Consider the following 15,544-nt stretch of genomic DNA (forward strand, 5'->3'; position numbering starts at 1 on the left):
GTGCGCTGCCCGGCTCCCCCGGCTTCCCGCCGGCACCCAGCCCGCCCCGCTGAGCAGTTTCGGGGTGCACTTACCCCGCCTTCCATGTTCCGAGGGCATTCAGCTTTCGTTTCTGCGTCGCTGCTGCGGCTGCTGCGAGCCCCTGGGTCCGGGGGGGGGGGGGGGGGGGTGGGCGCACAGGGCAACAGGGAGGAAGGACCGGGCGGTCTCGGTGTTCTGTACAGACGCACCGTCCGTCCCAGCCACCAGGATGAGGCAAGAAAGAGAAAGAAAAGGAAAAACAGACTGTCCCTGTCCCTGCCCCAGGCCACGTGATCCTGCACGTGGAAAACGAACCGCCATCCAGGATCAGGTCGCAGGGACCGTGAGTTTATTAGCAAGATGCTGGGTGCAAACCAGTGTGTTGTGAGCCGTCGCATCTCTGGATCCCAGCAAGCAGATGCTGAAATTCGAAACGCTTTCGCGGTATCGTACGTAACATGCCAAATACCTAGGGATAAGCCTCAAGTTTCCCGGCACTCTGCGCCCCAAATTCTAAAACACCTTTGAGAGAAATGAAATGAAGTGATGGTCCCTGTTCACGGGTTGGGAGACGTGGTCCAGCCAATTGGTTTGCTCCCTCCCTCTCCCCCCTTCTCCCCTCCCCTCCTCGCCCTCCCTCCCCTCCATGCCTGGCTGCAGCCCTCACCCCTCTTCCCTCCCCATCTCTCATTAGGTCACCTGTGTGTGGGTTTTTCACGTACTGTATTTACTGGTCCAAGAAACCTAATTTTCTGGCCACATTATAGAGCAGAGCCTCTTTTACGTCTATCAGGAAAGGGGTTGAACCTTTTTATTCAGTCCCAGTTTGTTTCCCTGTTTGTTTTTCCTTGTTATTACAGGGGAGGCGGCCGTGAGGTCTGCCACGGGGGACACGGATTGCAGGGTGGGGGCTTCTTCTGCACCCAGTTGCAGAGCCCCGGATGGGATGGTTTTCCAAGCACCTTGCTCCAGACCGCGTCCCCTGGAAAACCGCAGCTAGATTAGGATTTTCAGTGGGGACTTCTGGCATTTCTGAAAGTATTTACAGTGGGATTCAAAGTTTTATATACGTTATATTTCTTATTCTTTTGTATGAGCAGGGGAGAGAGGCAGAGAGAGAGAGAGAGAGAGAGAGAGAGAGAGAGAGAATCTCACAGGCTCCAAGCTCAGCATGGAGCCCAGTGCAGGGCTTGATGCCACCACTGTAGGACTGAGACCTGAGCCAGAATCACGATTTGGATACTTACCCGACTGAGCCACCCAGGCACCCCCAGAATTTTGTATTAATGGAATTAAAATTTCATTTATAAACAAAATAAGTTTCACTTATTTACTGTTAGGAAAAAAGATTCCAAAGTGCTTCTCGGTCACTGTCTGGGGTCTCCTTCTGAATGGCGGCGAAGGCATCCCCGTGGCGTGGCAGCGGGTCAGCACTCAGCTGGCGGGTGGTCTTGGGTCTTGTGCAGAGGCTCTGGTGCAGGTGTGCGGGTGACGCAGGCTGCTGGTCCCTTCTCGGGGAGCCTGGGGTGTCTTGGCTCCGGAGGCGCTGCGCGGACACGTTGCCGAGTTGGGGAGCAGTTGCCGGTGGGGCGGGAGGTGTCCCAAACGCCCCGCAGTGGCCTCTCCCCGTGGCCCGGGAGGAGGGGGGCCCACACGTGGCTCGTTCCTCGAAGGCCTCACGTCTTCCCTCGCTTGGGGGTCGTCAGCCCTTGGGAGCACTTCCTGGGGCTCCTCTGAGGGTGTCTGCGCTTGGAGCGTGAACGCTGGCTGAGACCCGCGCGGCTGGGTGACAGAACGTGGGTGCCGGAAGGCGTCCCCCGCTGGGGGTGAAAAGCCAGGTGTCCTTAGGGCGGTTGGTCCGACGGACGTTCCGTGTCTGGTCGTGACGGGGAAGCCGGCCGCCCTGTGCAGCAGCGCCTTCTCCTCCAGCCGGCCGTGACCGTGACCGCCGCGTCAGCGTCTGTCGGGATGCGCCCGTCACCGTGGCCCGCTCCGCACCACTTGTCGGGAGCTAATTTTAAACCCACAGTGTGATTCCTGGAAGTTTTGCCAGAGTTTTCCCTCGCTCCCACCCAGGAGGAGACGGAAAGGCTCGGCAGCCCGAGAGCGGCGGCTCCAGGTTTAGGGTGCTGGCCGCGAGCCAGCTCGTCTCTGCGCGCAGCCCGGGAGGCAGCGACGGTTCCCGAATTCCGGCCGAAAGTGGGTTTGAGGACGCGATCCTTTACGCCCTGAGCACCTGGCCAAGCGTTTTTCTGAAAGCGTGTTGGGGCGCCTCGGTGTCCTCGAGGGCCCCCGGGGCTGTGTCTCTGTCCACACCCGGCCTTTGTCAACCTCTGGGAAGAGGGCAAGCGGCTCTTCCGTCTCCGCCACCTCCGAGCTCGTGGTCTCTGCGGAAAAGCCCTTATGAGGAGCACAAGCCAGTAGAAGGTGGCCGCGAACCCTGGTGGGCCAGAGCCGCCCACCCAGGCGCCCTCAGGCCGGAAACTGTCGCCCGCCCGCTGCGGTCCCGGGGGCTGTTCTGGTTCTCCTGCAGAGGGTCCCTCGGTTTCTGACTCGGCAAATAAAAATAACCTGTGATGGAGTTAAAACTGTTCTCCTTTAAGAACAAGAAGGACACTTGCCTTTCCGTTGTGTGTGAGGAGCCCCCTCGCACACTCTGGGTGTGAAGTATTTTCATGGAAACGCGAGCAGTTTCTGAAGCCAAATGCTTTCTCTGTCCCCCAGATGGACTTTCTGGCCGAGACCAGCCCGTGGAGCTGCTAAACCCTGCCCGCGTGAGCCACATGCCCAGCACGGGTAAGTCGGCACCCCGGGCTCCGCCGAGGGGGCGATCGGAGGCTCCACCCCTGGGGGGCTGGGGGAGCAGGGTGGGAACGGATCCGTGCACCCCTGCGCTCTTTCCCTGGGCTGAGGTAGGCTGCCCGTCGTAGAGGCGGAGTGGCACTGCCTTGATGCTACTGAAGCAGCAAAGAAGCGTATCTTTTCCATCCTGAGCTCCGGAGGGCATGTTCTCAGGGGTGCCCCCTGCTTCTCTTAGATGGAACCCCATGTCCAGACCGTGGGAGGGGGGCCTGTGGGAAAGAGCTCTGAGCCAGAGCTGGGGCTGTGAGCCCGCGCCCGGCGTGGTGGGGCTGCTGGGCGCCGCAGGAACCGCGGGCCGGGCCCGCCTCGCCCACCTTCCGGGCTTCCCCTCGCTGACACCGCTCGGTGACACTGTCCCCTAAGCGCCTCTTCCTTCTTTTATTAACTGAAGACCCACAGCTGTGATTATGAGTCTTTCATTCCATATATGAGATTTCCAAATATTATGCCTTAAGCAATATTTTCCAAACCTAGATGGCCATGGAAACATTTTTTCCAGTCTTTTTCTCTCTCTGAAACCCCTCCCCCCTTCCAGCATCCTCCAGGACTTCAGCTCCAGGNCACAGGACTGTGGGTCAACCAAGGGCCCTTCTTCGCATTGCCCCAAACACAGGCCCCTGGTGCTGCTCGGTGGTGCTCCCGGACGGTGCTCCATGCCCCTGGGGCTGGCGCTCACCCAGCCGCCCGCCGGGATGCTCACGGCCACCCCAGCTTCTGCTCCTTCGTCCCCATCCCCTCCTTGACTTGTGACCCCGCACAGTGGCGGGTGGGGGCTCTGCAGAGGGCACAGGAGAGGCTCTGGTTTCCGTCCACGTAGAGTAAACCATGCTGACTCTCACTCGGTCTTCAGCTCGCTTTGCCAGTGTTGTTCTTGTTTAAACGTGGAGCCCAGTGCAGCAAGGCATTTTAAGACAGGTCCCCAGTGCTCACCGAGGGCTGGGGCAGAGGGGACTCTCCACATAGCCTGGCGCACGTGAGAAGGGGGTAAGTATGTGTCGTTTCCAAGTGCGCCACAAAGCGGTGGTGGATTTTCCGGCTTGGGAAGAACACCCTGTCTGTCGAGACCGAGGTGGGACTCCGCTGAGTGTAAGACAGCCCGTGGGTTTCGCGTTTGGGCTGAGGGGCTCCGGGATCCCGCCACCCACTGGCCGGTGGCTGAGTTTCTGCTTTGTTTGCTCATCTCTTAGTTGGGGATACAAATGCCTTCTCTGCAGGATTCCTAGAAGGATCGAATGTATGTGTCTGATTCTTAGTAGTTCTTGGACAGATGTCGTCTCTTCACATCCCGTGCGTAGCTGTGACAGAGCGGGTCCCGGGTCCCGGGAACGTCCCTGTGGGCCCTTCCCCCCTCCCCCCCCTTTGTGGGGCACCGCCCACCTTGAGGAAGGTGTCTTGGGGAGGGTGCCCCTAGGGAACTGAAGCAGGTCATCTCCCCTTCTGGGACCCACGGCCCCAGTGGGCAGAGGTGGATAATGTCGCACTTCCTGGTGGCTTTGTGTTTTGTGTGCATGTCACTGGCAGTCAGCGTTTGCGGTGGGGAAGCCATGCCCGTGAGCTGCTGGCAAGGAAGGGGGCGCGCATGGTGCTAGGGGCATGACGTTGCTGAGGCGCCGTGGAAGCCACTGTGAAGGGCCTTCCTTGCGGCTCCACGCTCAGCCAGTCCAGCCCACGGTCAAGTACACTGCACAAGAAGATGTTGATTCGGGGGCACCTGGATGGCTCAGTCAGTTAAGCATCCGACTTCGGCTCAGGTCATGATCTCACGGTTTGTGGGTTTGAGCCCCGCATTGCATTGGTTCTGTGCTGACAGCTTGGAGCCTGGAGCTGCTTCAGATTTTGTCTCCCTCCCTCTCTGCCCCTCCTCCACTCATGCTCTGTCTCTCTCTCTCTGTCTCAAAAAAAAAAAATTAAAGAAGATGTTGATTTGGGTCATAGAAGGATTAGAAAGTTAACATGAAAACTTCTTACAGCCATGTGGTTGTGATGCAGGGGTAGAACGATGTTCACTACTTTCCTGCCCGTCCCCGCCTGCCCTGCCTGATTTTCTGCAATTAAGTTTAACCTAAGGCCTCTTTTGACACGTGTCAGTGTGAGCGCGAGTGCTGTGTTTCGCTCTGTGCCGGAATGAGTCCGGCGTCCACCAGGGAGCGCGCTCCGTGACGCCGTGGCTTGTACGCCGGGCAGGGAAGGGCTCTGATGGCTTCCTCATGGTGACCTCCCACCTCCTGGTCGGTTGGGAATGGTGGCATTGTCAACACGGGTTTTTTCTGATCGTGCTTCTCTTTAAACAGTCCTTATAAAGTCTTATTTCAAGCGGAGAAGCCCTGGTCCCCTCTTATGTGGCACCTCGGATCGAGACAGTAACTCACACGATGACATCTCATGGCAGACGAGTCCGTTGTAGAAGGAAAACGCCAGAATTCTGTTTCGTTTGGGTTAATTCTGCTTTCTTAACCCCCCCCCCATAACTTCCTACATGTAAACAGGCCTTTCCTTCTTTCTGTTTTTCCTTGTTTTTAAAATTGTGAATTGTGGGGGCACCTGAGTGGCTCAGTTGGTCAAGTGTCTGACTCTTGATTTCGACTCAGGTCATGATCTCAGGGCTCGTGAGTTTGAGCCCCACATCGAGTTCCATGATGACAGCTCGAGCCTGCTTGGGATTCTCTCTCTGGCGCTCCCTCTCTCCCTCTGTTCCCTCCTTGCTTGTGCCTGCATGCTCTCTCTAAATAAATAAATAAGCTTGAAAAAATAGAATTGTAATTTTGAAGTAGTTGTAACAGTAAAGAAACCACACAGCCACTTGCCCCCCCCCTCAGATATAACAGGTCCTCTGTTACGGTTACTCCAGGTGAGCTTCGTGTTTCTGTTTGTGAAGCGGAAAGGCAGTTACAGACGCCGCTATGCCTCCGGCTTTCCGGAAACTGTCATTTTCCTTTCTGGGCGAAGACCTGGGTCACAGCCGGGACAGCCTGGCAGGGTCCTGAGGAAGCCATGCCGTCAGCTCCGTTGGGTGGGGAGGGGTGAGAGAGATGGAGGACAGAGAAGGGGAGAGTGGGCATCTTGGGGAGCGGGAGGGCCCAGGATCGCACACCCGCCTGCGGCAGGTGCTTGGGGCATAGTGACGTGGAAGACGTTGAAGTCACTCAGTTTTGAATCCTTGTCACTGTCTTGAAGGAACAGACTTCTCCCCGTGGTATGAAAACAAGCTCACCGTGGAAGAGACACAGGGTACCGAACCCGCTGGGTGTTGGCTTCCACGGGAGGGGGCCTCACTTGGTGCCGCGCAGCGCGGACGCTCGCCGGCCCTGGCTGAGTGCTCGGGGTCGCGGAGAGGCCTCGGGCATCTGGGAGCGGAGTGGAGGAAAGCCAGGCCGGAGTAGGAGCGAGACGCCCGTCGGGGGCGTGGCCGTTACGCTGACGGCGTCCGCGGGGCTGCCGTCCGTCGGCACGTGCTCTTCACGGCAGCCAAGCGCCCCGCTGGGCCCCCAGTGTGTGCGTGATGGGGCAGGACCTCCTGTGCTCAGGTGCCCTGGAGAGAGGCTGCCGCAGGCACGGGGGGCCCTGAGGGCTCCCCAGGTACGGGACACAGGCACGGGAGGCTCCCCGGGCGCGGGACGCAGGCACCGGCACCCCTAAGATGGGCACGCGGGTCAGTTAGGAAGTTTCCTTACGAAGGCCACCCGACAGGTGAGACCCTGGCCTCTTGAAGAAACCACAGACACTCTTGAGAACTTACCCAAATTAAGACATAAAGGGGGGGGTCAACTTTACACCTGGATTCCCACATCGTAAGGGCGATGGTCCGGCACGCTGTCAGAGGGGTTACGGAAGTTTGGAGCAGGGGCTGTCAGAGGCTGGGCAGAGCGAGAAGCTTCCGGGGCCTTCTAGGCATGTTGGCGGTGCCATCGTCTTGTTTCTGTGAGAGGAAACACAGCTCGTGAGGCAAACGCATAGATGAGTCCTATGTGACCCCGTGGGACCCTGGGGAGGTGCCAGAAAACCTCCCTGATCGGCACCTGGGCCGAGGAGTCACTGCCACCAGTAGATCCCTTGGGAGCCGCGCCTGCGCTGCGATACTTCTCACGTGATGCTCCTTTGAGCGTTTGTAAAGCGAAGCCGGGGTTTTGGGTTTGTGACGGGGCGCGACCAAGGACTGTGCCGTCTTGCGAGGCTCCTGCCTGAGCACCAGGAGGGGTGGCGGGTTGGAGGTCGTGCTCTTTGATCTCCTGGTTCTGGCGCCCTGGGGACCCTGGGGCCGGAGGTGGTGCCCCCCACCACGCCCTCCATCGTGGCCGAAGACGGGCTGCCCTCTGCTGTAGGTGGGCGCGCGCAGGCACAGGGCACGTGGGGCACGCAGCACGCATCCGCTCTGCGTCCCAGGGGCCTCCTGTGCCCCCCGCCCCTGCTTGCTGCTTTGCCTTCCACTTGGGAGGAAACGTGAAGCCCAGAACATAAAGATGTCAAAATAAAATTCTGCAGTTTGAAAATCCGAGCAGAACAAAAGTCCCCGTGGTTTGCTCAGCGTCAGTAAATGCCGCGTCCTCCACCTCCGGGTGCAGGCTCACCCGAGGGCCCGTGTGGGCAGCCGCGAGTCAGCCTGGACTCAGGGTTCCGGGGCCACGTGAGCTCAAGGCCTGAGTGTAACTGCGGTTTTTTCCAAGGAGGCTGCATGCCGTCTGTGCGTGGTGTGCGCCCCGAGCGGTCTGGACGTGCTGTGGGGTGACCTTAGGGCGCAGGAGACCTGACGGCCTGGAGCAGCTCCACGCAACAGGGCGCCAGGCTGCCGCGTGCTGCTGGGTCGCTGCCTGATCCCGAGGCGGTGCTCAGGGGGCCTCAGGGTGCGCCTTTCCCTCTGCGGGTGAAGCTCGGTACCCATCCGAACTGTGAAAAGGCATTACTTCCAAGGCCTGCCCGTCCCCACCCGCCCTCCCAGGTCCATTCTGGGCTCGCAGCCCATCCCCCTGTGAGTGGTCAGAGCGGCCTGACTTCCCCCACCCCTTTCCCCGGGCTCGGGTCCTCCTGCGGACAATCCGCGTCCGGGCTGCACTCCCGTCCCTGCCCCATGCCTGTGCTCCCTTTTCCGACTCTGGATCGAAGGAAGCGAAGGCAGGGTCAGGCTCCGGGGGTCGCGTGGCCTCCAGTGGGTGGCTCGCCCTCTGGCGTCACATGACCGCTGGGCCTGGCAGAGGCGTCGGGGACAGGGACGCGTGGCGGGCATCTCTGGCACTGCGTGCGGGACACGGGAGACACTCCGTGTGGCCCCTGCCGTCTTCTGCCCCGGACACTCCCATCTCCANCCTTTGTGATCACACCCCTGGGACTTTGGTTTAAAATGAAGCAAAACCAGCCCGTGCAGGGAACCTAACCTAAAAATGCTTTGAATTACGGTAAGAAAGTGTCTTGTGAGGGTTCAAGTCCACGTGGGCTTTTCCTTGAACTTTGTCATGGAAGGTTCAAGCCACGTCTGGTTTTTCCTACGGCAGGTGCCCAGACCTGCTCAGTGCACGTGTCTCGGATGCCAGCCTGGTGACTGGGTCTGGGCCCCCAGAGGGGGACGCCCGTCTCCATGCCCTCAGCTGTGCGGGTCCCCCGAGGGCTCGGGTCCTTTTCACAGGAACCCCAGGAGCCGAGTCTGGAGTGAAGAGCGTGGCCGTGCTGACCCTCAGAAACACGGGCCGAGGAGGTGCTCCCGTGGGCCATCCTGCTGCCCTGGGGACAGGAGGGACCGAGGCTGCTTCGGAACGCAGACCAGGTGCCGGCTGCTTCCTCCCAGACGCCTCCCAAGATTCCAGCGGCGCTGCTGTCTCCTCAGGAGTCTGATGAGTTCGCTTTTGGGTGCAATTTACACAAGAGGAGATGGATCATTTCCAAGGATGGTGCTTTGTGGCATAAAGTTTGGGATGTTGTGCTTTTGTGCCCCAGGACAGTGTTTCCAGAGAAAAGACAGGCCTCCCTCTCTCGTGTCTGCTTTCTGTCCCCCGTAGTTCGGACGTCACTCACGGACACTGGCCTCCCTGAGTGACGGCGCACGGGGCCCGGGAGCCGAGCAGCATTGGAGCCCGCAGCCGGGCGGATCCCCTGGGCTCATCCCGGGGCGTGGCACGCAGGCCTGCCCCTCCGGCTCCGAACGCCCAGGAGAGAGGCAGACAGTCCCTGCTGTCCGTCCCTCACCCCCTGGCCCCTTCTCCATGGCCCTTCTTCCTTCTCTCCTACTCTCCCCTCCTTCCCTGTGCTCCCCTGTGTGCCCTCACGCCTCCCCGGATCCGGGCTCTCGGCACACACGTGTGAGTGGCTGCCAGCTCTGGAGACGGGGATGGGGCATGAGGTGCTGAGGGCCGAGCCCGTCACACCCGGGCGTGACCCCGGGCAGGCAGCAGCCCCCCTCCCCTGGCGCACTGCTGTCCTCCAGGACGGAGCCTGTGGCGAGACTGAGGCCACGCGGACCGGGAGGCCGCCCTTTCCTCTCACCCACAGCCCCGGTGCCTCACCTGCGCGGGGGTGACCCTGGCACACTTACGAAATGACATTTGCCCTCAGAGTGACCATGTGATCTGTCTGGCTTGTGCACCTGGGTTTTGCGAACCGTTTTACCTCCAGATACTGAGGCGTGCCCCCCCTTCCCAAGCCTTGCCCTCTGTCCCCATGGCCATCCGGCACCTGGATGGTGTGTCTGTCCTTCTGTCTAGGACAGCACTGCCTCCTTCTGCCCCCCCCCCCCCCCCCCCCCCGCGGCGCNTTTCTGTCTGTCTGGGCCCTGCCTTGCAGGTGACAGTTTTCCTGCCCGTCTGGCACCCCCACTGTCTGCTCATCTTTGGGAGAAGGGGGCCCTTCGGGGTGTGGGCGGTGCTGGTGGCTGGGGACCCCATGCCCTGCGGGTGCACATCTTCGGCCCTGCAGGCCTCACCGGGACAGTGTGGGCTCAGCTGCCCAATCCTGGGGTAGTTAGCCGTTTCCATGTTCTCGAGCCTTCTCAGGCAGGGGTCCTCGCCCTCCCATCCAGCTGTGGGGTGAGCACGAGCGCTCCCGGGACCGATGCTCTGTCTCCTGGGCTGTCCGTTCCGGGGCCACAGCCGCTGAGTGCCGAGAGGCTTGGCGGCAAAGAGCAGACCCTCCTTTCCCACCGTCGTAGGGGTAGGATTTGGTTTCTTATATCCGATAAGGCAGGTACCCATTATTCACCCATGTTCTTTCTCTTTTTCTTTATTACTAAAGTTTAATTTCATTTAATTTTTATTTAACTTATTACTTAATTGTTTAATTTTATTTAATATTATGTGTTATTTAATTTTTAATCATTTAATTTTTAAAGTTTATTTTGAGAGAAAGATAGGACAAGCAGAGAGAGAGAAGAGAGAGAGAATCCCGAGTAAGCTTCACACTCAGCGCAGAGCCCAATGTGGGGCTCAGTCTCATGAGCCATGAGATCATGACCTGAGCCAAAACGAAGAGTCCTGAGGCGCCCCTCACCCATGTCCTGAGTGACTGAGAACTGTGTTCTCTGTCCTGTTTGCATTTTGTCTCATTTGTGCACGTGGTTTTGTTTTAAAGCAGCCCACACTGTTTTAGTGGGGCCTTTGGGGCCAGGGAGCATCCACCCACGGTGTCTGGTCTGCCATCCGTAACCAGAAGTGCCACCTCGTGTGTCTCCAGTGCCGCTCCAGGGCTGGCTCATCTCCCCACCCCCACCCCCCCGCCCCAGGCGAGGCCACTCTGCTCTCCCGGCTGGGCTCTGTCGTGTCCTCCAAGCCTGAGGGACGAATGTAAGGGTCTTTCCTGTCCGGGGTGGAAGTGAGATTTCTTGGGTTATCGATGTTTATCACGAGCTGCTCCTGCCCCTGAAATCCTGTATGTTGCTGTCCCCGGAGACCTACATGCGGAGTCACCAGGAAGTTGCCGTGTGGCCTGCGGGAGGATCAGGAGCCGGAAGAAAGCCAGCGTTACTGGTTACGGTGTAGCCGGGCGTGGGCATCTGAGACACGTGTCCCTGTGCCCGATGCCAGCCGCACGTCCATACAAGCCCGGACGCGGTGGCAGCACAGGGACCCTCAGATCTGTGCTGATGCAGAGCATGGAGAACCGCCCTGAGTGTCCTCGGGAGATGTTAGAAAGTGCTCATTCGGTGGGAGGAAGGGCTCTCCCAGTGCTGGCTCCCCTCTGGCTTGTGAGCAGAAGGGCCACCAACCGAAGACCTGTTCCCGGGACCGACCGACGTGTCTGACATCGGTGTCTCTTGTCTTACCAGCTTTGTGTCCTCCCTGTCAGGGCCATGCGGTGGGAGGGGGATGTGCCCAGAGCGTCCGTGGACCCTTCTTCATAGACGTCGTCTGGTGCCTCAGCCAGGAGGTGGCCCACGTTCTGTGGTTACTGTCCGATCAAGACAGGACTCCCTGTCCGGGGTCACGCCTCCGCCGCCCGCTTCGGAGAAGCCCCATCTCTGGAGCCTTCCGGCAGCGAGCACTGCCCAGTGCGCTGTAGACCCAAACCCAGACCCTCCTCGCCTCCGGCCCGGGCAGCGGGCAGGCGCCCTTGGGGCGGGACCACCGAGGTGCGGCGTCTGCGTGGCTGCCCAGCTCCAGCTCTCCCAGCCGACCCCCTCCTGGGCAGCTCTGCAGGTGGCGGGAGCCTAGACATTTCCACGAGGGGCGCAGGGCCGTGCAGGGGTGGTGGTGGGAGTGGAGCACACTGTGTCGTGTCGGCGTGGCCTTTCCTGTCCTTCAGAGCCCCCGCCTCTGCCCCGCTGGGCCCTTGTGCGGTTATTTCTTGTTTCATTAGTTCTGCTCTTACCCCTATTTTGCTTTTTGGGGGCGGTTATTACCCAGACGTTGGCGCTGATTTTTACCCTCATTCCTTGTGATGCGAGTGCTCACGGTTACGGGCTTCTCGTGGACACAGGTGCTTGGGGGGAGTTCTAACGCGAGGTATTGAATTTGTGGCCTCTTTAAATTTTGTTTGACAGTTTTGTTTTCCTTGAAAAAAAAAATGAGTTGTTTAAAAGTGTTTTTCATCTGAAGGTATGAGGTTTTTCAAGTCATCTTCCTGTTATTGATTTCTAACTTAATGCATTGTGTTTAGAAATCCTAAGCCCGTGAATTTTGTCGAGGCCACTGCTTCCGCTCAGGTTCTCTCTCCAGGTGCGGGCACTGGGTTGCGGGTGTGCGTGCTGCTTCCGCTCGGGCACAGAGTTACGCTAGAAGTAGCCGGGTGGCGGAGGGAGGGGCGGTGGAGGGAGACGGCACTCCTGTGGCGTGGGGTCCACAGCGTTAAAGAACGTGGCCCGGGAAGGCTCATCACACGGGCCTGGGGCTCCCCATTCACGCACCCGTTCGTAGTGACCGGGCCCTCCGGCTGCCAGGCCTTTGGTGCTCAGGATCCGTGTGTTTGCGGACGAAACAAAGAGCCGTGTTTGCAGAGCTCAGGATGTCCTGGGGGAAGGGCAGCCGACATGCTCAGGAGGCAGGGCAGGAGTGCAGGGGTGCGGAACCTCACGTACGGGGCAGGAGGAGCTCGTCGGGACTCTCGGGTGGGGAGAGCGGCCGGTCCAGAGGCCGGAGGGGAGTGCGTGGGGCAGTGAGGAGGCAGGAGAGAAGGGGCGTGGTGCACGAGAGAGCTGAGGGCGGGGGCGGGGGCTTGCAGCCATCCTGCGAGGCAGGGCTTGGCCCGCGACTGAGTGGAGAGCTCTTGGGTTGTGAGCAGAGGAGGGTGGTGGTCACCCCGGGCAAGGGCAAGGGACAGGGAGCCTGGCCCCAGCAGGGTGGAGACAGCGGGCATGGTGAACATCACTCAGATTCTAGAAATACTAGAAGTAGACGGGATTACACGGGTGCAGGCATGCCGTGAGGGACGCGGAAGAGGCGTGAATGACCGCAGGGTTTGGGCTCTGAGCACGCAGATGGTGGGATGCCATGAATTTCAGGGGGAGATGAGGTCTGGTTGTGGAAAAGTTGTGCCCCGTTGGGGATGTTGAGAAGCCCCAGCGTGGGGGGCGCTGAGCCCCAGGACCCCACTCCGGGACGTGTTGGCGAAGACGTATGGAAATGAACCCTCCTAAGAGCCGATCTCCAGGTAGTGTCTCTGTAGTGGACATCGTTTCTCCTTTTTTAGTAGACGGTGTTGGCTCAGAGTTACCAGTGCATTTTCTACCAAATCACACTTGGTGGGGTGTCCCCACTTCTCAGGGGCTCGTGTCCTGCGCCGAGAGCCTGTGTGTGTCCGCACGGGAGAAGCAGGCTTGCTCGTGGCCTTGAGTGCGGATCGCTGACACTTGTAGCAATAATGGCGGCAGTGACCGCGGCGGGGAGCTGTCCCCACCTGTCCCCCTTCAGCTGCCTGGGCACCTCCTGCTGCTGGGACTTTAATTCTCCCATGAGGACGGCAAGCAGCCGCTGCCCATCAGAACCCAGGTTCCGCGTCCAGTAAGGGGCTGAATGTCTAACACGCGTCCAGGTGTTTCTTCTGGACGCGCACGTCTGAGCCTTAACCCCCGCTCTTCCCTTGCCCCAGCACACACTAAAGTCCCACGTTCCCAGCCGCCCATGACCACAGACTCTGGAAAGATGCTGCATTCCTTGCTGGATATTTGGGGCGGGGCGGGCACCTCCGTTTCCAGAGAGTTCGGGGAGGGTTCCTGCTGGACGGGGCTGGCTTGCCCGGAGAAGCGCGGCCCCTCCACTGCCCTCCTCTCCTTCTGCCGAGTGGAAGAAACACCTTCTATTTTTAAATATTTCAACTGTCAGTATTAGGTAATACTGGCCCTGCTGCGGCCCAGCTGTTAGGTGAAATACATAAGCAAACGTTTGGAGGTTGCTAGGAAGGAAATTCTGAAATGCATTCTTGTTCAAGTTATGTAAACTTGACCTTACGTAACCGAAATGGCAGTGACAATCGTAGAGATTTGTGGCCTTGCTCGACCACTGGAAGTATTTTTAATTTTCAAAGGGTGTATTTTTATCCGCTGAATTTAGGATAATCAAAATGGCTTCCAGAGAAGAACTTGCGATCGGCGCCAGTGTGAGCCCAGCCAAGGCCCAGGGTGTGGGGCAGGTAAGGGAGGCGGGATGGCGGGTTTAAATCCAGGTGTCCACACTGACGGGCCCAGTGACCTGGGCAAGCCGCTAACCCCTGTGCAGCCTGGGTCTTCCCGTCCGTCACAGCCGGTCACTCCTGGGAGCACTTCCGGGAGCAGGGAGGAGGGAGGGGTCCTGCAGGAAAGCACTGTGGCTAGTGCTGTACCTAAACCCGTGCCATTTCCAGCTTCCTGCCGTCGCGCTGTGAAGGGTGGGTGGGCTTACGGGCTCGCCCAGCACACCTTGCTATAAACGTGTGGTGGCGAACTTTGAGAAGGAGCATTCTGTCGACCACTTCCTTCTGGAAGTCACGTTTGCCTCTGATAGCCGCACTTACAAATGAGAACTTACAGGACGGCTCACCATTTCTGCACGGGGCGACGCCTGCTTCTATTTATAGCTTCCCGGAAGTACATTTGCGCACTTCTTGAAAGCCAAGTTCCCGAGTGCGTGCCAGGTTTTTATTTACAGCTCTTGCTCAATTTGAGCTTGCAAATATTTCCAAAAAGCCGTTTTTCTTCCTGCAGGATACAGAAAAATTAGAAACATTAAAAGGGTTTTCTAAAGAGCTTTCAGGATCGTTCTGAAATAGGGAGTGAGGGAAAATCTAACACTTGCTTCATCGCTAAATCACAGAGCAGGAGTACAGATGGCTTTGCTCCCTCCAGAGAGAGCCCGGGCTGGTGCAGCCAGCACACAGGAATCTGTGCACAAGATTCCTTTAAAATAACATCGCGGGCTGTCGTGAGGGCCAGGAAGATCAAAGTGAGAGGTTAGTTGCATGTGCTTCTGAGCTAGAATTCTGCACGGCAAAGTGGTATCCCCTAATGCCTTGCATAGGAGGGGTCGTCAGAGGCCCCCTCCCCCCATCAGACGACGGCCTGTGTGATTTAAGCAGTTTTATGTTCTGTGGAGTCAGGCCTGGAACACGTTTTTGAGTGAGGCTGTCTGCATCGCAGATACAGTTTATGACTCTGAAGAAAACACCGTTTCGGTGATGTTACGGAAAGGGTTGTTTCTGCAGGGTCCGTGATACCCCCGGACTTTTGGCTGGTCATGTGCTAGGGGTTTTTGAAAAACTAGAAACGAGATTTTGAAGCCTGTGATATGTTGCAGGCAAGCCTTGACGGCATCGACGGATGTGGGACCAGCTGTTCTTCAGGTGGAGTGCTTGCGTGGCTGGCGCTCGTGCACGCGCCACCAGCGGCCGGCGGGCCTGGTCGCGGGGCCCAGGCCCTGGCGGTGCTGCCCTTGCAACTCCCTGCGAACGTCCTTATCTCTAAAATTTCATAATCTTAATGAGAAAAATCTGCCTTTAGAAAGGATGTGACTCACCTGCTTTCCATCTGTGAAGTTGAGATATTTTACTCCATGGGATTACGAAAAAATGGATATTAATAGAGGAAACAAAATGGCAGATACTGGTAATTGTTGAAGCTGGAGGCACGCGTGGCCGCCATAGTCTCCCTGGTCCCGTGTTCCGTGGAAGACTTACGTAACCAAAGCGTGTTTGGTTTGGTTTGAAATGCGGGGACTGGCTCCTGAAAGCCTTCCTCCCCGGCACCGTCCCCGTGGGCCCCCCCCTCCCCCGGAGAGCC

General features: G+C 58.6%; 2 protein-coding genes across 3 annotated transcripts in view; one reads left to right on the forward strand and one right to left on the reverse strand.

Annotated features, from left to right (window-relative positions):
- HDAC4 (histone deacetylase 4) overlaps positions 1-15,544 on the forward strand; it is a 278,417-nt gene that overhangs the window by 135,092 nt on the left and 127,781 nt on the right. Inside the window, 1 exon segment of the mRNA XM_077757417.1 lies at positions 2,746-2,817. Within this exon segment, the coding sequence (XP_077613543.1) occupies positions 2,746-2,817 (72 nt within the window).
- The window catches only part of LOC144226118 (uncharacterized), an 18,236-nt gene continuing 3,540 nt past the window's right edge, over positions 849-15,544 (reverse strand). The window contains exons 3-4 of one of the 2 annotated variants that reach the window (XM_077757431.1): positions 6,620-6,799; positions 849-1,003 (exon numbers count right to left, since the gene is read on the reverse strand). In XM_077757431.1, the coding sequence (XP_077613557.1) occupies positions 6,768-6,799 (32 nt within the window). In that variant the 3' untranslated portion in view covers positions 849-1,003; positions 6,620-6,767. Of the gene's footprint in view, positions 1,004-6,619; positions 6,800-14,385; positions 14,468-15,544 lie in introns of those variants that run through there. The other variant, XM_077757423.1, reaches the window with a different exon arrangement.

The sequence above is a fragment of the Crocuta crocuta genome, unplaced genomic scaffold, assembly GCF_008692635.1.
Source record: "Crocuta crocuta isolate KB4526 unplaced genomic scaffold, BGI_CrCroc_1.0 scaffold290, whole genome shotgun sequence".
Lineage (NCBI taxonomy): Eukaryota > Metazoa > Chordata > Mammalia > Carnivora > Hyaenidae > Crocuta > Crocuta crocuta.